Below are 22,963 nucleotides of genomic sequence, written 5' to 3'. Positions count from 1 at the left end.
TATACTAAGGAACTAAAACAATTCGAAGTTGGAAAGTGAAAGTGCTGACAAATCAGAGGAGGTGGACATCTTGAATAAGGAATGAATGCTGAGTAACATAAAGTGAGGCAAGGGAGACACCTACTGACCAAGAAGAAATCAGATATAAACTACAGAGGAAGAAAGACAATTAAAACTAATAAAATAAAAGAACTAGAAGAATTTTGCTCCAGAGAGAAGGAAAGACTGTGGACTAAAACGTAATTGCCTAAGAAAATAAATAAAGCAGCTTAAATAAGAACGTGTTGATTTAAAGGACTAAAAGAAGCTACATAAAAATAAAAAATTGATTGTACAGTGAGGGTGAGAGACTGTCTACACTTGTTGACTTTGTTGATTTTGTGTGCACAATGACTATATACATATAGAAGATTAACTGCAAATTAGACGGTGGACATTGCATCAAGAAGAAATTATTAGCACTCTTAACATTATCAGTAATATAAGTGACTACAATTTATACCTTTATCAACTTATTCCTGCTATTGACTGCTGTAATAGATAGACGATTTAGAACTATAGTTTAATACAAATATTTAAACCTATAAATCATTTAAGTATCTTTTGTTAATAGTGTTTTATATTTAGCAATATCTATTGTACTATGCATTATACAATTTGATTTCACAAGACTTACTATGTTTTGTACAGAATTTATTTTAATATATTATTGATAGATATAATAACATACATTTTGTGGCGAGTAGGCATCGGATAGATTAATTTATAGTTTGGGAATGCTGGATGGAAGTACAAGATTACAAACAAGGGGGGAAATAGGTTTAAATTAGAGTTAAAGGTGACAAATATTCCTAATTTAACGAGAATTTGTACAGGAAGGAAGCAGGCAGCCCAAACTACAACAGTTGAATTGAGCCTTGCAGGACAAAGGTGATGATGCAATGGGAAAGATTTAATTCGTTTAAAGACCTACAACTGATGCTACAATCAATGCAGGACTTAATGTTGAAAAATCATGAAGACTTGAAGAAAGAGATAGGGGAAGTGAGGAGTGACACTGGAGAACTTAAAGAAAAGATGAAATCGATGGATGGGAAATTTGAATGCTTTCAACAACAAATCATGAAGAATGAGCAGAAACTACAAGAGATGGAAGAGAGAATGGGAAAGGAGGAGAAAAGAGTAGATGAAATGAATGAAAGATTAATACAAGCAAATAAAGAGTTAGAAACGACAGTTATCTTCCTGGAAACAGAAAAGGCAGCCCACTACTTACACTTCCAAAATGTGAGAGAAGACAAAGGCCTACCGGAGATGATGGAGGACTTATTAGCAAGAGCCCTAGGAATTGGAAAAGAGGAGATGGCGAATGAGATGGATGAGATTTATAGGATTCACACTAATTACGCAAGAAGGCATTACTTAACCCAAAGAAGTTCACATTAGATTTGTCAAGAAATCAGTTTGGGATGAGATATTATACAGAACAAGAGATGATCCTTTACAACACAGAGGAAGACAATTAGTGGTACTCAAACAAGTGCCTAGAAGTGTGAGAGATTTAAGATGACCATATCAACCTTTAACTTCTAAATTAACAAGACAAAACATCAATTTTTGATGGTTGACACCAGAAGAAATCATGGTGTCATGATAAGAAAAAAGATTCAGATTAGATACGATAGACAAAACAGAATTCTATAGGCAGAATTTCGGTAGTGATGAAGAGTTAGAAGAAAGAGAAGAAGGTGAAATAAGAGTGCAGGCAACAGAAGCAAAGGAACCCCAAACTAGAGAAAAGGAAAGTGGAAGAAGAGAAAAAGTAGATAATAGACAATATGATGAAGGTAGGCTCAAAAAATATAAAGAGGCTAGACCAACAAAGGGGACAAGATCTAGATATAGGTAGAGACTCACAGGAAGAAATAGCAATTCTATCTTTGAATGGTATCTTAGAGTACTATGAGGTACACAATGAAAAGCAAATGGTGTTAATATTTGTTGATGCACAAAAACCATTTGACAATGTTAAATGCGAGTTTATGTTGAACCAGCTACATTATATGGAATTTGGTGAGAATTTTATAAACATGTTTAAAGCAATTTATTTGAAACAGGAAGCCAAAGTAGTAGTTAATGGAGAAACAACTAAAAATTTCCAAATTCAAAAAGGCACAAGACAAGTTGTCCACTATCGCCGTTGTTGTTTATAGTATAATTAGAAATTATGACTAGAATAATTTGGGTAGACGACCAAATTAAAGGTTTAGAAATTAGAAAGAAATTTTTAAAGTACAGGCCTTCGCAGACGACCTTGTCTTTATCATAGAAGAGCCCCTACACTCTGGTGTAAGGCTAATGGAGGTACTGGGAGAATATGGGGAAGTAGCGGGATTGAAGATAAATAAGGAGAAAATGAAAATGCTAGTAAAAGATATGACTAAATTGCAAGAAAAGGAATTGGCTGGGAAACTAAACATTCAGACAACAAAAAAAAGTGAGGTATTTAGGAATTCAAATGACTGTGAGATGTATTACACTCAAAGGGGACAACCTCAATAAGTTAATTGAACAAATTAAAATGGATTTAGATAGGTGGAAAAATTTGCAACTCTATGGGAAGAATTGCAACCATAAAGATGAATGCTTTACCCAAAATACTCTTTCTATTTCAATGCATACCAATCAGATTAAAAAAGGATTTTTTTACAAATTTGGACAAAATTATATCGAAATTCATTTGGCAAGGTAGAAAACCGAGAATCAAACTAAAACTATTACAGGATGCTAAGGAAAGAAGGGGATTTGGCCTTCCAGACTGGAAAAAATATCATCAAGCAGCAACACTAGTATGTGTGAGTGACTGGATACATCTAAAAAATAGGAGGCTGTTAATGCTGGAAGGCTATGACATGCAGATAGTGTGACACGCTATCATCTGGGAAGAGAAATACAAGGTTCACCGGTACTTCCAGAAGCATTTTATCAGATGGGCACTTTTAGACGTGTGGGTTAAAACTAAGCAATGTAATTATATGGAAGTTCTGAATTGGATATCCACATTGGAGATGCTCACACACCCAAATTTTATTAAGTCAGGAAGACTTAATTACATATAAAGATTTGTTAAATGAAAGGAGAATTGAAATCCAGGAATAAATTGAATGAGGAAGGAATCGAACGTGAATGGTGGGCATATCTCTCAAGTACAATCAAATACATGACAGACAAGAAAGAATGGGGCATAAAAATAGAGCTAACAGAATTAGATAAAATTTTATTAAGAACAGAGGAGAAGGCAATAAGGAAAATTTATCAGTATTTGCTGGAACAGGATATGTTAGAAGAACAAGTAAAATAAATTTAATTTGGAGTACATATTTTGGCTGTAGCATTGATCTAGACAACTGGCACGATATATGGGAAAGAAATATAAAAGTTACTCTACTACGTACAAAGAAAATTTATACAAGATGTTCTATAGGTGGCATATCCCACCCACGAGACTAGCAAAAATAAGTAAAAAATATTCATCAATGTGTTGAAAGTGTGAGGCAGTGCCAGGGACTTTCTACCACAAGTGGTGGGAATGCCCAAAAGCTATTAAATTTTGGCTTCAGATAAAGCAATGGCTAGAAGAGATATTAACACAAAATATAAAATCAAAACCAGATTTTTTTTTACTGGGCATCATAGAAGGCAACTCCAAGAGTACAATTTATATAATGTTACATATTTTAACAGCAGCAAGATTGGCCGTTGCACAAAGATGGAAAAATAATGAGACCCCCGCAGAAGTGTTAGCTAAAATATTAACTTGTATAGAAATGGACAGACTGACTCTGGAACTTAAAGATAAGAACGAAACAGAGTATTATGAAATCTGGAACAAATTTTATTACTGGCTTGACAGGAGGAGGAATGCTGGGATAAATGAATATTAACGAGTAGAATGTTTAAAAGTTTTTACGCTAGTTTTCTGTGTTAGATAAGATCAAATTTGGTACTGATGTATCTTTCACAGATGTAAGAATCTATATGTTTGAAATGTGATAAATAGTATAAACTTGTATAGAGATAAGCAATTGTATTAATTATAAGGTAAAACTTGACAAAAATGTTTAAACTGGAGACATAATACCATGTCCAATGTTTTTAATTTGTATTATTAATAAAAACTTCTTTAAATTACAGAATGAAATTTAGTACAGAGAAATGCAAAGTTATGTATTTAGGAAACAAGACATGGGTGTACCATAGGAGGTACTTGAGTTGACATTCTTTATAGGAAAAGATCTTAAAATAGTAGCTGACTATAAAATGGATCAGGATGCTGTAACAGTTTGAACTAGGAGTGGTGACATGTTCGTTCAAATCTACTCCCAGACACAGAAGCATAGTGGGTGCCTGGGCGAGTCACACATACTCAGCTCAATGTACCTCATAAAGTTGCTATAGGTGAAAATAGAAAAAGGGACTGTTGTGTGCTTTGTCTTGAGCAAGTGAACAAAAGACGGGACATAGAACCAATAAATAAATAATGCATATATAGGAAAAGAAGTGTGACATGATTGAAAAAAGGCAAATGTAATTTTAGATTGCATCAATAGAAGTAGAATTTCCAAACTGAATGGAATTCTACTTTACTTACTTTGAGTCTTGTGTCCAGTCCTGTTTATACTTTAAGAAGGATTCAGAGAAGCTGGAACAATTTCACAAAAGGATGAAGAGGAGGACCAAGGGACTAGGAATTTAACTCCGCCACAGAACCAAGAGTATTTAGCCTTGAGAACACTGAAAGACAACAAGATACCACTTTTTAGATATGGAGTAGGGGTGGGAAATGCCTCCTAGAAAGTCTTCTTCTTCATTGTTCCAGAGTGCAGAAATAGGAATGTTCCTAACAAAACAAAACAAAAGATATCAGAATCAATTTCCCCAGGGAGATGGCAGCTCCATTTTATTGGATGTATTCAGGCTGAAGCGAGACCCCCATCTGTTTGCAATGCTTCAACTTGGATTCCACACAGAGCAGGGGGTTGAATTCAATGGGTTAAATGGTCTCTATCTGGGAATCGCTTACCACATGAAAACTCTCCCCATTCTTTTCCTCTTGCAGAATTATTATTCAGTGCCAGTTCACTGAAGTTTAATCCAGACCCCTCCCAAGTGGGGAAGTGGTTCATAAATCTACACAACTGAAGCATTTTTGCAACCATGAAAACACTACTCCTTGGGGCCATATTTTCCACTGTCCAAAGGGCCACCCCCCTCTAGGTTTTAGCTGCAGCTCTTTACCAAATTCTGAATTAAATTTCTATATTGTGTTTTAAAACCCAGAGTAGATTTTTAATATATTTTTAAATAATCTTTTTAAAAGCTGCAATTCTCTGCGTAATTATTTAACCTGAAGCATTCCTGAATGCAAATGAAGTTTCTTTCCAGTAATCATAGATTTCACTGCACTGTATTATATAACTATTTGACTATTTGACTATAACTATTTGATCACATTTCCGATTGCTTAAATTTCTTGGCTTAGTTCTTGGGTGTTCTGTACTGAAATAATATTTGGGAGCAGAGGGAGAACAATCAATTACTATAAATAAAAATAAATTTGAAAAAAGAATGACATCTAAAAAGATGAAAATAGGAACTAGCAAGCAAAACAGTATCAGAAAGATTCTAACCTGCTTACTTTGATATGAAATATCATCAGTATTCAGTTATAATTCTCTTAATATATATAGGTTATATTTCACAGATAGCTTGAAATAAAGCTCTGATTGCCAATTTTTATTTAGTATGCCACAGAAAAAATCCCCCCCTTTCCAAGTGAGTTTTGCTGCTGTCTCATCCAAGATTTATTCACTTTGAGTCCTATTGATCAAGCAACATCATTTAGGAGACCCACGAAATGAGCCTTTTCCCTAACATTTGGAGATTATTTATGGGTTCTAACTACCAGCCCTTACATAAGCATTAAACATGCATTAAACCAAGTTTGCACTGGTCTGTGGTCAGGCCCCTTTAATTTGATGGAGTAATATGAGTCTTTCTGATACGTTCCCTCTGACTGACCTTTTTTATAGATATGTGTGTGTGTGTGTGTGTGTTGTTTTGAGATATATATATATATATATATATATATATATATATATATATATATATATATATATATATATATATATATATATATATATCTTTAGTTATTCGGGTTTTCTCCGCGTAAAATTGGAAGTGTCTTGGCGACTTTTCGACGAAGTCTCATTCGTCATCTTCAGGCTTCAGTTTCATACTTCTGGGAGCAATGAAACGTCGAAACGTCGAAACGTCGCCAAGACACTTCCAATTTTACGCGGGAGAAAACCCGAATAACCAAAGACCTACATACAAACACCCGTGAAAACCTCAGAAAACATATATATATATATATATATATATTATATATATATATATATATATATATATATATATATATATATATATATATATATATATATATATATATTGTTTTGACTTATTCTTACATTGTGAAGCCAACCAGAGTTATCCTCAAGTTGAACAGCCTAGAGATAAATAGATAGATAGATAGATAGATAGATAGATAGATAGATAGATAGATAGATAGGATAGATAGGATAGACAGGATAGACAGACAGACAGACAGACAGACAGACAGACAGACAGACAGATCCCCAAGGCTGCTGCCACTTTCAGTTATCTCTGGATTTTTGGTTGTTTGAGAAAATTTGTCCAGCAGGAATTATTTAGAACCTTTTGCTTTTAATTCAACCTTCATTGGAGTATTGCGTATCTCCTTTCCATGGTGTGGGTTTCTGATGGGCGGCTTCATACCCCTCTCCCCCACCTCCTTTAACTGCTACACTGGGGTTTAATAGTCAGACTTCCCCCTCCAACTCTTTCTCCTAGCTTCAGCTTTTCTACTTCACTTTGTCTGAGAGACTTTGATCTGCAAATTTTCTTGGGCGCTAATTCATCCCTGCCCTCCACTCCCTTAAATTAAAAGGAAACACAAAACAAGACGCTGGTCGTGCGAAATTACAGCGAAGTTGGAAGCGTGTTTAACGTATTGTAATTTTTCCACCAACGTTTCTGGCTTCCTCTCGGTATTTTCGTATGTGAACGCTGGGCGGGGAGTTTGGGAGCGGGGGGGGGGGAACAAACCGCTTGCTACTTGTTTGTCTACCTTAAGAGAAATGGGGGGAACGGGAGGCAGCAGGAGGAGAGAGCCAGCGAGCCAGCGACTGCAGGGAGAGAGAGGTCTTTTTCTAAAAGCACTTTGGCTCTGTCCATGGTCAAAGTAATTCAGCCGTAATCCCCCTTTCTCTTCCTCTCCTGGAGCTCTATTCATATTCTAATCACAGCTTTTCCTTCTCTAAACCAGCCACTTTATCTGAGCCCCAGCTCTGCTCGGCTGCTCCGTTCCCTGCGTGGCTCACAGAAGCGCCTCCCGAAAAGACACCCCACTTTCGCCCGGCTTCTCTTCTGCGCGGCCCTCGCCCTCCCACCCGAGACCCTCGCGGCGCCCACCGCTCGGCGCACTTTCTCCTCTGCCCACGCCATCCTCAAGACTCATTTCTTAAACTACTTGCGACATAGAGACCCACACCCACGTGAGAGAGAGTATATATACACCCAAGACAAATTCCAATCACACTTGGCCAATAAAAAAATCCTATTCTATTCTATTCTATTCTATTCTATTCTATTCTACTCTATTCTATTCTCTATCTATCTATCCACACACATACATATGCATATTCAAATGCATATATATGTATACCACACACACTTACACACGTGCATGTGTTTGTACATATACACATACACACATACATACATACACGTGTGTGTATATGTATGTTTGTATATGTATATGCATTTGTATATGTATAGGCATATGTATGTGTGTATATATGTGTGCGTATATATACTTATACCCATATATACATACAGACACCTGTGTATAGATCTATCTCTGCATCTGGTCTACCTCCAAAGGGTCCCTTTGAGCCTCCCGCAGCGCCCACAACAGGACGCCAAAGTAGCCCAAGCCCGGCTCTAGTCTCTTTTTTGGGGGCGGGGGGGAGACTTTAATGAACGTTGGGGCCACCTTTGAATGTTGTGCTGGGCGTATTTTCGGCAAGAGCCAAGCCACGTCGGGGGAAAGACGGAGAGGGCCCGGCGTGTGAAGCCCCCGGAACACCCAGCGAGAGGAGGAGGAGGGAGGGGGGGCAGAGGCTCTTTCCCTCAGAGCAAACTCCCTGAAGGAGCGGGGGTAGTCGGGCCGGAGGAGGAGGGCGAAGTCCGGGTCGATCCCAGGCTGTCCTGAGCCAAACATGGGGTGGGGGTGGGGAGGGAGGGAAATGGGACGAAGGGGGTCCGGCTGTGCCTGGAACTTTCCCCAAGACCAGCCTTCCCGAAGGGCGAGCGGGGAGGGGGAGGCTGCCGAAAGAAGTGTGGGGCTCACTTGCCGAAGAGCTCCGAAGTCTCTCTCTCTCCCCCCCCCCTTTGCCGGAGGAGCTCTTTTCTTATTCAAAACAGTGGCACAATGGGGTTCACATTGAGCCTTGCCACATCCCCATCTGACTAGCAGCCATTCATCAGGCTGGCCGGCCTATCAATGACATTTCTCCCATCAGGGCTCCTATAAAATCACGCTTTTTCCCATGAAACATCCGCAAACATTTTGACGGCTCCGACGTTGCCCTGCTGGATTTACTGAGGGTGTCTCTCTCTCTCTCTCCCCCACCCTCTCTCCCCCTCCCCTTCTGGCCTCCCCATCCCCCCCCACCCTCACACACAAACCCTTCCTCCCCCTCGCTCTCATCTGTTCCTCTGAGCCAAGGGGAACTCCCCAAAACGCACCTCGGACGTTGGGGCGCCTGTACTGTCCATGGGATCAGCATGCATTGTGGGTTGCTGCAGGAACCTGACATGGATTCCACAGGTCAGTCCAAGCCGTCGGGGCGGCCCACAAACAACCCGAGCTGGGGAGGAAAGTAGCCAGGAGAGGAAATCTGGTGGGGATGCGACCTGTCAGCCTTCCTTTCCTTGGATTGAGGAGACTTGAAGGCCCCAAAGGACGGGTCCCAGGCCTTTTAAAGCATCACTCTCCAAGCCTGGATGGGAAGGATCGGGCCACCCCCCCCCCAACTTTCTTTGCAGGCTTCTAACAGCCCAGAGGTTTTAAAGGGGAATCTTCTAGGGTGGGGTTGGCTTTGGGGTGCCGCCAGAATGGAACTAGCCACAAGGAGAGAAGAAAAAAAATTTGTGGGGGGGGAGACCGCTGTCTGAGGTTTCCTTGCAATTCCACGGAGATTTTGGAGACTTGACCTCTGCCTGGTTTGAAGTTGAGGGGCCCAGGTGGGAAAAGGGGGGAGGAGGAAGCCATAGAAATACTTAGGATTATGGGGCTGGAAACCTTAGCAAAGCCTTTGCCAGATTTTGATTCTCAGGAGGAGGAGGAGGAGGACTAGTTAATTCTTAGGACAAATCTTTACTTAAGACCATAGGCCTACTTTGGAATACTGGACTGTTATGAAGCAACTCCCATTATCTCCAAGCAAAACTCTGTATTGGGATTAATCCTGTTAATTGTTACAGCTCTTAAAACAATTTAAACTATCAACTTTAATCTCCCTCTTTTCCCGTTCATGAATTTATGACCCACCCACCCCCCATCACCCCAGCCTTTCCTTATTAGATTCGCTGCTCACTCCATATCCGTTCAGGTTGCTTTAACTTCACCCTGGCTACTCGGTGGCAACTGATCCAGTTCTCAAATCTGGAGCCTCTCTGGTTGGAGGCACCAGTGAAGCGGCAAGAAGTGGTTGTGGCTTTGTTCCCCCAGGGATACCCCAAATGAGGTCTGGGTGGGCGGTTAGCTTGCACGAGGCGCTGGATAGGACTCTAGGCACGGAAGCTGTAAAATCTCAGCAGGTGCTGAGCAGAGGCAGAAGGGGCGGGTGGAAGGAGCTTATCTCTGGAGATCCAGCGAGGGCAACTTTTTCCTCCATTTATTTTAGAACCGACGTTCAATCTTAGACTGTTATTTTTCTTGCTTTGTCGACTTCTCGAGCATATCGCCTGAAAATCAGCGGGGAAAGTTCTACACGAAGGGATTTGGGGGATTATAGCGCGTCAGTGGCACTGAAATTTGGAAGCTAGGTCTAAATGGGCCTGTTGAGAAACCTATAGGGCGGGGGAGGGGAAGAGCTGGCTGTAGTTGAATAGTTATCTTAAAAACGTGCCGGGAAATCCATAGGAAGCCAAAGCAAGGGAGATCAAGTGATCCGGGCTGAAGGATGGGATCCCGGCCATTACCTCAAAGTCTTCAGAAGTTTCTTTCCTACTCTCCACCTCGAGATTTTAGGGTGGAAGTTTTAGCGTTGTTGCTCTCGCTCTCCGTTTTTGGGGACCCCCCATCTTCAAAACAGCGGCCGGGTGGGGTCGGGGTGGAATGCCGGTTTTTTTGTGGGTTTTTTTTTTCCCCAGAGGCGAATGGTGCCCTGGACATCTCGAAGAGGAAGATTTACAAGAAAAATATTTCAGGGCGGATTTTGTGTGTTTGTGCAAAGGGGGAGGGAATGATAAGATCACCAACCGGCCTGCCGTCGTTAGGACAGGAATGCCTTTCAAACTCAAAATCAAAACGAATAAAAAGACCAATAACGAAGGAATCCGAAACTCCAAACATGGGCAGATAGGTTGCCTATCAACATTTGAAATTTGAAAACTAAACGGGGGAAGGGGACAGCCATGGCTTTAGGACTCCCCCCCCCCCCGCACTTCCCTCTCACGTTTAAAATTGAAACTTTTGTTAGGACTCTTTTGCTGCGACCGATAGAGCGAACCGAGCCAGCCTTGGACCAGGGCGATATGTAGGAAAACGGGGCGATGGGAGCGGGGTAAAACTTATCTAGAGGCGTCTTGGTGACGGAGGGGTAGAAGCTCGGCACCTCCTCGGCAGAAGGACCGGGGTGCCTTCACCCGCAACAGGGTGACCAGGCTTTTTTGTTGTAAAACCGCCCCAAAGTGGAATAAACCCCCAACGCCTTAGAAGTGATCGATAGCGGGACAAGCTGGAGATCCTTGAACCTCCAATCCGATCTCTGGGCGATTCCTCCCGCGCTGGGGGAGCCCACGCCTAGCCGCCCTTCCAGCCGCTTTCTAACCGGATGAACGGGGCGCTTGGCTCGCCGGGCCAGGACGCGACGTCCCCGCTGGCAGCGGGATTGATTAAGATAATATTAATCAGGAATCACTTTCCCGACCTTCCTCAACAGATGGCATGGAAAGTGGAGCTTTTGGCTTTGCCCCATTCAGGAACTTTCGCCTCCTTTTCAGAAGACTTAATCCAATTAGGCTTTCTTCGGAGTTTCAGTTGTTATGTAAAGAATCCTTTTGCGTCGGCGGAGAAATATAGCTTCATCGGGGGGAGCGGGGGGGGGGGCTGGGAAGGCAGCTCATTTTAATTTTTTTCCTGACCCTTCACATCTCTTCTCCAACTTTCCATCGCTCTTTGGGGAAATCAATGGGAATCTGAAGGTTTAATCGCAGCTGGTTTATATCTAGTTTGTATCTCTAGAGCAGCTATAACGCGAGCAAGGAACGGTTAAATTAATAGTAATTTCACGCCTGTATAATTAACAAGAATAATGGTGGTTAAGCCATTTTGAGCAAACTCTAATCTCTTTCTGATTTCAGTATCTCTTTCAAAGAATGTTGATTCAGTCAAATGTCGCTAAATGAATTTAAACTCATTCAACAGGTTGATCTATAAAGAATATTTGCCCGGTTCAGCTAAAAGCATAAATTTCCTTTGGTAAATGATACAGTCAACACTAACATCTGAACGTAGATTAAAAGTAGATACAGTGTATCACATTTAGACAAAATAGTTTGTGGCGGGTGTGTGTGTGTGTGTGCTTACATTTTTATTTTATTTATGTAAATATGAAATGATCGTAGGCAGGAAACTTAATTCCGATAGCTCAGCAGGCCCCTAAATTCAATCTCTACCAAAGAAATTGTGAAAGAAAAAAGAAAGCCCTTTCTTTTAAACAGGGACAAGATTAATTAAGGAATTAATTGAAACTGAGAAGTGGCCAAATTGATACAAGCAGCCAGACTGGATGTCCTGACTTGGGAGAATTCCAGAATCTGTTCTCAGAATCTAGAAGCCCAGGAAAAGTGATAGAACTTTCCTTCTCTTTACACCTTCCCCCTTCAAGACAGTTATTTGTTAGAAACCATTTTTAATACACTGCTCTAGAATGTGTGATGTAGAAGTCAAGGCAAATATCTTAATACATGTATGTGATAAAATGCAGTGCCTAAACACACATGATTAGGATCTCTAATAGGAATAGAATTAGACAATGTTCAAATCTGAAATTAATCTTATAATTAATCTTATCAGTGCTTTAGAGGGAATTGATTTCCTTCAAAATATAGTAAACCACCAGGAATGCTGTCTTTAGGAGACCTGTTAATTTTCTTTTGGGTGCCTATCCCTAAATCCTGTCCAAGTGGCACTTTAGTTGCAGGAGGTATTCTTGAGCCCTGGGATGAAATTTTTTAAACCACTAGTTGCTGCTGCTGCCTTAATACACACTGGATTAGAGTTTGGTGAACCAAGGTTAGCCATTTCATTGTTTTTAGCTGCTGACCCCTTTTCTTTTCCTTGTTCTCTCCCAAGCCCCCCACTGCTCTTGCTAAGGAAAGATCCTTGCAGAACCTAGCTAGTTTGGCTGTGATTGTTATTGACTGTCCTTTTCAATGAGAATTAAATGAAGGCATTGCCACACAATTTGGAAACACATCCCTTGGTTCCTCTTCTTGTAATTAGATAATGGGAGAAGTGGAAAGCGAGCAGTATGTGAGGGGGACATTTATAATCCAACATTTGTGAGCTGGATCCCTAAGGAGCGAGACATATTCATGATAACAAGTCTTAACTAGTTCCCCAGCCCAGGATGGTCAGTCAAAGGCTGTTTTCTCACATTCTAGACTCTCATTTTAGACCTACCTTTCATGTTTCATCTATGCTTATTGAAGGCTCTTTCTTTCTTTTTTTTTTTAGTTCATAACTTCATGATTTTTTTTATTGTGGCCAATTCCTGCATTGACACTTTTAGGAAAGTCTGTGCTTTTATTGATATTTGGGGGATCCTTCCCCGTTAAGCATTGCAGAGGCTGTTTTACAATGAGTGAAGGAAAAGGACACTTTGGGTGCCTGGTGGGTAGGAAATCAGGAATTCCAGAAGTGCTAGAACTGACTGTTTAACAGTTCAATGCTTAGTGAATGGATTATGAGATTATGAGAAACCTGTGAGGCTTTCCAACATGGGAAGATACTACATAACCTATCCAGTATGCATTCATTTCACCATGAATGCTTCCTTGTAATTTATAAATGTGTCTTGGAAATTACAAAAGTTTAGGCTTAAACAGATAGGCAAGAATGGGCAAATCAGAAGGGTTTTGTTTAAACGTTTGCAAGCTGGGCAACGCAAGTTATGTTTCTACAACTTCTTACTCATTTCCATGAAGAACATATTTGTATCTTTTTCATATTGTAGTACGTCTCCCTCCCCCCTCCTCCAACATCACCATAGTCCGTTAAGACAAGGTTATCCAAACTCTGCTTTTTAAAATCACCATTTCTTATTTGCTATTTTCTCACTGAACAGTAATAATTTTTTCCAATTTCATCTAAGAAAAAATAGTGAACATTTCTAATCTGTGAGATGCTTGAATCATTCAATAAGATGGTAGCATAGATAATGTTTTACCATCGTCTTCTATTCTGCAGGATATTAGTTGTAGGTGAAATATATATCTGGCTGTTGAATTCTATGTATATAAAACTGCTGAAATCACAGACACATGTGCAAAATCAGTTCTGCGTTGTCTTCTGATTTCAGATGAAAGATGGAAGAAGAAAGATGGGTTATTTTAACAATTAGTTTCTTGTTGAAGTTTAACAAGCTTAAGATCCATTAAAAGGGAAAGCATGGGATGATTGTTTCCTGATTGCTTATTTGTACCCTATCACTATCATTAAGTGTTTTTAACCTTATGATTCTTGATGAAGGTATCTTTTCTTTTATGTACACTGAGAATATATGCAGCAAGACAAATTCTTTGTGTGTCCAATCATACTTTGCCAATAAAAAATTCTATTCTATACTATTAAAGAAGCTGCAGTTGAATACATATAATAACACCATGAGAGGTAATATTGATCACAAATTCTATTTCAGCTCAGATAGCATTTGGCATCATGCAATTACATTTGGGTACCATAGAGCTCCTGCATACAGAAGGGAGAATGAAGCAATGGATAAAGTGTAGTTAGTAAATCATATAAGGTTTACTGTTTGCTTGAAGACAGCATGGTGGTTTTTCACCTATCTCACTGAAGAGAAGGTCCTTATTTGTACGGGTCTCCCTAAATCACACTGAAAGTTTCCCATTCATTTTGCTACCTTGAAATACTCTCAGTAGGACTCCAGGACTATGGGTTGGGGAAGGAGGGATATAAATTCTTGTCTATGTTTAGAGTAGTGTTATCAAAAGAAGTGGGAGGGAGGAAGGGACCACAATGTTCTTTGCTTTCTTTCACTCTGAGGCATTTACTCTTTTTTTTTTGGTGAAGTTATTACTTGCCTTGGACAGATTTAACTGCATGGGTACCAAAGAGTAGAGGAAGAAGCAAATAAGATATAACTGAGAGAAGCATCTGACTCATAAATCGTGAGCAATCCTGATCCCTTTTCACAATAGGCAGTAGAGAATTTGTTCCGTCTTCAATTAGGTGGAATGAAGCAGTGGCCTCCAGCAACTGATTTTGAGTGTAGGAAATAGCAGTACGTTGTTAGCTTATAGATAGTTATTGACTTGCAACCCATCTCTTGACCATTCAAAGTTCTGCCAGTTTCTGGCATTTGTTTTTGGTTTACAGCAAAAAAAACAAAAAAACACCCATGGGGAAAAGGGATTCACTTAATGACTGCCGCAAAAAACTCAGAAAATCTGGTCATGTGATGCCTCAATGTATGATGATAATTTCAAGCTAAATTGCAACTATAAATTGAGGACTATATGTAATTGATCATAGACAGAAGTGGGACATTTGGGTTTAGGCATGCACAGTTTGAGTGTTTGATGAGTTCATTTGGGTGATGGATATTTATTTGTGGTCAAAGCTAGGGTGAAAAATGGCCATTAGGCAGAACTGAAATGAAGACTGATTTGATGGTCTGGTTCAGTTAAAACAGCTTCCAGATAACTGTAATGGTATTTAGAATTAATGTAATTTTGGCATCATAATGAATTAAAAGTGAAAAGTGTAAACTATATAAATAGTCTCAGCAGGGGCAGCATCTGGCTTACCAAAGCAGAATCAAACCTGGTTAATATTGGGATGAGACCATCTGAATTTGACTGAGAAGTCAACAGCATCTTGGAGGAAGGCAATGGCTTGCGTCATTTCACCTTTATAGTAAAAATAATGATAATAGAGTCAACTGAAGCCAAACTCAGCTTGAGAATGTTGCTACCTTTATTTATAATTAAGTTATAAATATTATAAATACTGGATATTATTTTAAATTTATATTATTATGATATATTTTTATAAATATAAAGCTTGCAAACTTCATAATTAACTTATTGATATATAATATATATCAATATTATATTGATGATATATATATTATAATTAACATACATATATACACATATATATATAAAATCAATATTATAATCCTTGTAATAAAATTAATTTACAATTTATTTTGCCTTGGGGACACAGTTATACAATTTCAACAATTTATTGTATGTGATGGTGTTACTCTTGTACTGTACATAAAAATACAGTAAAATCACATTATTTTGAACAAACTATTTTACACACCTTGTAGAATAAGATGGGATTTTGAGTTGATAGAATTTGAGGCCACAATTACTAGAAGCTATAAGTATGATAGCCATAATTTCAAAGTCCTTGTATATGAACATTTTTGGGGGGCATGTAATTAATCATATGCAAAAAATGTAGCCAACTTTGTGTAATTAACTGCTACATTGGAGAAAAGATGTAACATAGCCTTCCCATTAATGTACAGTATAGTATTTCCACGGTGCTTTTTATGTGTCAAAATCATTTGTTTAATGTGGTTTGAAGAGGTACCTTTCAAGTTCTATCATCTCATTCTACCATATAATATACTGAGGGATGGCAAATAGTATAGTGCTTCGGATCTTATTTCAAAGAAGTGTTTCAGGGTGTATATGACCACAAATAATATCCATCTGTACCTCTTTAAAGTAGCTATGTTTTCCCCTTATGTGAGGATGACATAGTTGCTGCAGATTACTAATTGGCAATCCAGGCCTGGTAAAGATGCAATTGCTTTAAAGCACAGCTGTCAAACTCCCAGCCTGCAGGTCAGATGTGTCACACTCTGACCAAGCCCACACCTGGTTTAGCAAAGGGGGGAAAAGTTCAGATACATCACGTGACGCTGCTGTGAGTTTGACATCATCTGCTATAAAGAATTGCTCTGAATAACTTTTTTCTAAATTTCTTCCCAAATTCCATGTGAAAATGCGCTATTAATTTTGTTACCATTGCCATTAATTTTAGATATGAATTGCCTTTCATCTCTTAAAGAAGCAGTGCTAATAGTTGCTTGAGTGGTTTAATCTGCCTCACTTTTTAACTACTACATATGCATTTTTGCTTGAGCGCAATGTTTCTCAATCTCACCAAGTTTACAATAGGTGGACTTCAACTCCCAGAATTCCTCAGCCAGCATCTTAAAATTGCCAAGGTTGTGGGGGGGAAAAAGCTGTACTAGCAAAAAGAAAGAATTTTTTTTTCTTTGTGTGGTTGCCTGGATGTGAAAAGGCTTTTAATACTGAAAGAAATACTGTTTGTGGTAGTAAACGTATTGTTAAGATGTGCGTTAGTTCAAAATGTGGTTTTTCATTTGCATTCTCATTCCTATTATTAATATTCTAGCATATTAGATTCTGTGTTGAAATTAATTGGGCTGATACTAAACTTAGTATGAAATAGCAACATTGTGGCCCATCATAACTGCTAGATTTGATTGAAATAATAATTTTACTTATATTGGATTGTTTGTAGACAGGTTCAACTGATATTGGTATTAACTGGATTTCCTTGACTGTTTTTAACTTGCTCTGGTCTTTGACTGTAATAAACATTGACTTGACTTAACTTGATATTGGTATTTGGGGATTTGTATATGAGACAGAGTGGACTGGCTGGCCCTACCCCAAGTTACTACTACAAATAGTCTTTATCATTAACTTATTGAATTCCACACAAGAAATGTAAAAAGTAAAGTTACAGACAAACGAAAAATGTTATATAATTAATTTTGAATCGGTAATGGATCTACAATTCTGCACCAAAAGAATGTGTCAAAATGTCTGCCGAAGTTGTAGCATTGTTTGGATAGCAAACACATAGCGAAGTTGTAGCATTGTTTGGTTTTAAACAAAGTTTTAAAAATATGTATATATTCAGTTACTGGAGATGGAAAAGGACTTTTTGTTTATTTCAGTGAGTGAACCAAGTTAATGTGCTTTAGCCCACAAAATATTACTAAAACAATGACTTTGTACAAGGACTACCATAAAACCAATCAATATTTGTAGTGTTTGACTTTGCCAGAAAAAATTTAAAAAAAATTTGAATTTCATATTTTAAACTCTAAGGGGCTGTGGTACTAAATCTCTCTCCCTCTCCCTCCCCATCAGTCTGTCTATCAATCATCTATCTGTATGGCTGTCTATCATCTATCTATCTATCTATCTATCTATCTATCTCCTTTTCCCTTTCTCTCTCTCTCTCTCACACACACACAAACATGCACAAACACACACAACCTTTGAATCAAGGTTGACATCTGGTGATGTCACTCAAGTGGCTTCATGCCTAAGGTGGTGCTAGAATTATTAGCCTGATGCTTTAACCAATACACAAAAGTGGTTCTCATATACATAGATATATAAATATATGTATGTGTATATATACATATGCATGTGTACAGTATATATGTGCATATATACATATAAATTCCTAAGAGCCTTCTACAAATTAAAATATTATCGCTAAATCTTACATGCATCCAGTAGTCCTTGTGTTTACTGCTCCTTCACATTCCCTCACATGCAGAGAAAACTTTACAAGGAAGAGTAAGTACTAGCAGGTTTCCATAGCCACAGCCTTGCTCCTACTAGTGACATCTCCATGGTGATTGCCGAGAGTCGGATTTGGGGAGGGGTTGGTATTGTAGAGGGAAACAGCTGCTTGTAATTATGGGAAGGAAGAAGGCAAAATATTATGAGTTTGCAGTTCTGCTTTAAACAGGGATTGGAAGCAGGGGGCACCCGAAGAGTGACTGTGAACGTACAACAAAGGAGGAAGGAGGGAGCCAAAGGAGCAAAGATCCAATGAACTGCACGCTTCCCTCCCTCCTCGGACAATACAGAAGGCCTCTCCATTGGCTGTGAAATGAAACTGTCCAAAAGAGAAGAGAAGAAACCCTGCTGAAGCAGTGCTCAACAAACAATTCTTAATCACTCATTAAGAATGCTGTCCAAACAAGCTTTGAAGAAAGCAGACTCCATCTTTCTCTTAGCCATTTCAAAGATACACTACTGCCAAACTGTAGCTGGAGAAGCTCCTTCCTTCCTTCCTTCCTTCCTTCCTTCCTTCCTTCCTTCCTTCCTTCCTTCCTTCCTTTCTGCTTGCCTGCTTTCCTTCCTTCTTGCCTGCCTGCCTGCCTTCTCATAACTCACAGGTTATTTTACGTTTCAATATTCCTTTGATGGCAGCATCTTGATTTCTTGCAATGCTTGCTGAGAGTCTGCCAGATAACACTGAAAGAGCTTGAAAAGAAGGACAGGTTGCTACAGAGTAAAATAGACACTTAGGTTGTAATCTTGCAGAATTTATCCGATACTTGAGCAAACTTTCTTCTTTTCTAAACATTAATTTGCTATGTGCTTTCTTTGTCAGAGTCCTGTCTCTCTAATCATAATTGCTAATGCACTCATATTCTGTTTATAGACTCATAAGTTTCTGTCTAGATAATGTGAAAACATAATGTTGCACTAGATTGGTTTGGGGATTGGGTTTAAGAGAAGCCTTAAGGTAAAAAGGCAATTGACATGTATCAATTGACATGACCAATTCTTGAATACAGCTCGACTGTTTGGAACCCATACCACATTTCTAACATCAATACAATTGAACGTGTCCAGAAATATTTTACAAGAAGAGTTCTCCACTCCTCTGAATACAACAAAATACCTTATGCTACCAGACTTGAAATCCTGGATTTAGAAAATTTAGAACTATGCCGCCTTCAACATGACCTGAGTTTAACTCATAGAATTATCTATTACAATGTCCTTCCTGTCGAAGACTACTTCAGCTTCAATTTCAACAATACACGAGGACACAATAGATTTAAGCTTAATGTTAACCGCTCCAATCTTGATTGCAGAAAATATGACTTCAGTAACAGAGTTGTTAATGCTTGGAATACACTACCTGACTGTGGTCTCTTCCCAAAATCCCCAAAGCTTCTTATGCTTATATATACTGTGTGACAAAATAAATAAATAAATAAATAAATATAAAAATGTTGTTGTTGCTGTTGTTGTTCTGAATTAAGTTCACTTCCAGTTGATCTTTACAGGACAAGTGTACGTTTAGGGTCCATTCATTTTATCATGGACAGATCAAGCGATATGTTGCAAATATCTATGGGTTTAGAGCTGATTCGGTATTTAGGATGCAACTTCAGAATTGAAAGAAAACTTCTGGAATGTTAGAAGTTTTGTGCTTAGCAATCAAGACTGGCTAAGACTTGATTCCTTAAGGGTATCAGGCATTGTTCATATTAAACAAGGAAGGCAATCCATAATCCACGTGGACAGAGATCTTATAACTGTATATTCATGAAATTGTACACCAGACTACTTCATATAGTCACTTGTTTGGTTTTGGCTTAATATTCAGCTCACGTTATTTGTAAATAAAGGTTTGTGCTTTTGTAAACATTGATTTAATAAACTATGCTTAGACAATGGTTTAATGGAATGTGTGAACCTGATTGTATTCCTTTAGCTTTCCCAACTGTAATAATGGGAGAAACCAATACAGATTCAATATTAGTAAAACCTCTTATTAATTTAGTGTACAGCATACAATGTCATGGAAATCTACACATGCTAGATGCAGTCCTGACAACCTAGGTTGCTCGTTCATTCCGTTTGGCACTTGTGCACCTCTCCTTGGTGCACTGCAGGGGTCAAGCTGGCTTTACACCAATTAGCAAGTGTTGCTTGGATTGCTGGTTTTTCCAGGCACCTCTGCTGATCTTGCCTCGCCTCATGTTGCATTGCCTCACATCCGTCCAGGTCCACCACCGGCTTCTGCTCTCCTCACACACAAACACAGCTAGGTTTTTCCCACTAAAGTGGTACCTATTCATCTATTCGCAATATTGCGTGCTTTTGAACTGCTGGGTGGGCAGGAGTTAAGGATCGAGCAACGGGAGCTCACTCACCATTTCTGACTGTCAGTTCCAGCGTCATTAAGCCCAATGCACCACCGCATCCCCTGATAAAACCACTAAAACTCCTAATAAATCAGGATAATTTCAAACTGGTATTTTTATAGCTTGCATCACAGATTCTATGAGTTTTGAATCCCATTGTTTTAGAAATCACTTCTTTTTCATTTTAATATTAAAATGTAGGAGGACCCCCTACAAGGGCGTGCCGAGGAGTTTAACGGTTATCTATACGACAAAATCGTTCAGCTTCGGGACGGATTGGATCAAAATTGGGTAGATCCAGGCGAGGGTTCCGAGGCCCGTCTTGTTGAGGTGGTTTGGGATGACTTTGATCCTGTGACTCCCGAGGACATGGACAGGTTGCTGGGCAGGCTGAACGCCACCACATGTTTACTGGATCCGTGCCCCTCCTGGTTAGTACTGGCTACTCAGGAGGTGACACGAGGCTGGCTCCAGGGGATTACAAATGCTTCTCTGCGGAGGGGTCTTTCCGCGGCCTTGAAAGAGGCTGTGGTGAGACCCTCCTCAAGCCTTCCTGGACCCAGCTGTTTTAGGAACTACCGGCCAGTCTCCAATCTTCGCTTTACGGCGAAGGTTGTAGAGAGTGTGGTGGCATGTCAGCTACCCCAGTACCTGGATGAAGCTGTCTATCTAGACCCGTTCCAGTCCGGCTTCCGGCCCGGATACAGTACGGAGACAGCTCTGGTGGATGATCTCTGGAGGGCCAGGGATAGGGGTTACTCCTCTGCCCTGGTCCTACTAGACCTCTCAGCGGCTTTTGATACCATCGACCATGGTATCCTGCTGCGCCGGTTGGAGGGGTTGGGAGTGGGAGGCACCGTTTATCGGTGGTTCTCCTCCTACCTCTCTGATTGGACGCAGACGGTGTTGACAGGGGGGCAGAGATCGACTCCAAGGTGCCTCATGTGTGGGGTGCCGCAGGGTCGATTCTCTCACCCTCCTGTTCAACATCTATATGAAGCCGCTGGGTGAGATCATCAGTGGCTTTGGGGTGAGATACCAACTGTACGCTGATGACACCCAGCTGTACTTTTGCACCCCGGGCCACCCCAGTGAAGCTGTCAGTGTTGTCCCGGTGTCTGGAAGCCGTCGGGTCTGGATGGGGAGGAACAGGCTCAAACTTAATCCTCCAAGACGGAGTGGCTGTGGATGCGGCACCTCGGTACAGTCAGCTGCAGATGCGGCTGTCTGTCGGGGTGAATCATTGGCCCCGATGGAGAAGGTACGCAACTTGGGCATGCTCCTGGATGGCGGTTGTCCTTTGAAGACCATTTGGCGACCGTCTCCAGGAGAGCATTTTATCAGATTCGCCTGATCCGCCAGTTGCGGCCCTTCCTGGACCGGGATGCCTTATGCACAGTCACTCATGCCCTTGTTACCTCGCCTGACTACTGCAATGCTCTCTACATGGGGCTCCCTTGAAGAGCACCGGAGACTTCAGCTAGTTCAGAACGCGGCTGCGGGTTATTGAGGGAGCGTCTCGAGCTCCCACATAACACCTATCCTGCGCAGACTGCACTGGCTACCTGTTGTTTTCCGGTGCGCTTCAAGGTATTGGTTACCACCTTTAAAGCGCTCCATGGCTTAGGACCGGCTATCTACGGGACCGCCTACTGCCGGCTTCTATCTCCCATCGTCCGCACGCTCCCACAGAGAGGGACTCCTCAGGGTGCCGTCAGCCAAACAGTGTCGACTGGCGGCCCCAGGAGGGCCTTCTCTGTGGGAGCTCCACCCTGTGGAACGAACTTCCCTCGGACTTGACAATTACCTGACCTTAGGACCTTTCGCGAACTTAAAACTTATTTATTTCATATAGCTGGACTAGCCTGATTTTTATTTTTATTGGATGGGTTTTTAAAATTGTGTTATTTTACAGGGGAGTATGTTTTTTTAACGTTTTGGGCATTTAAATTAGTTTTTTAAGGGTTGTTTTTAAATTATTGTGTGTATTTATATTTTATCTGCCTGTTCACCGCCCTGAGTCCTTCGGGAGAAGGGCGGTATACAAATTAAAATATTATTATTATTATTATTATTAATATTATATTTATATAATATTATAATTATATTATAATATTATATAATATTTCATTTTAATATTATTAGTTATAATAAGTTATATATATATATAGTTATAATAGTTATTGCTAACATAGTGTAAGCCACCCTGAGTCTTCGGAGAAGGGCGGGATATAAATGCAAATAAAAATAAAAAATAAAAAAATAATATAATGATAATTTTGCTACTACTTTTTTGACTTGAATATTTAAATCCTTGCAATTAA

General features: G+C 39.9%; 1 protein-coding gene across 1 annotated transcript in view; it reads left to right on the top strand.

Moving 5' to 3' along the window:
• The first annotated feature begins 1,838 nt into the window (after positions 1-1,838).
• The window catches only part of RFX4 (regulatory factor X4), a 91,188-nt gene continuing 70,063 nt past the window's right edge, over positions 1,839-22,963 (top strand). Inside the window, exon 1 of the mRNA XM_058191676.1 lies at positions 1,839-2,073. Within this exon, the coding sequence (XP_058047659.1) occupies positions 1,839-2,073 (235 nt within the window). The remainder of the gene's footprint in view (positions 2,074-22,963) is intronic.

The sequence above is a fragment of the Ahaetulla prasina genome, chromosome 7 (genome assembly GCF_028640845.1).
Source record: "Ahaetulla prasina isolate Xishuangbanna chromosome 7, ASM2864084v1, whole genome shotgun sequence".
Taxonomy (NCBI): Eukaryota; Metazoa; Chordata; class Lepidosauria; order Squamata; family Colubridae; genus Ahaetulla; species Ahaetulla prasina.
The sequence above is the reverse complement of the archived record's forward strand: the minus strand, read 5'-3'. Positions and strand labels throughout refer to the sequence as shown.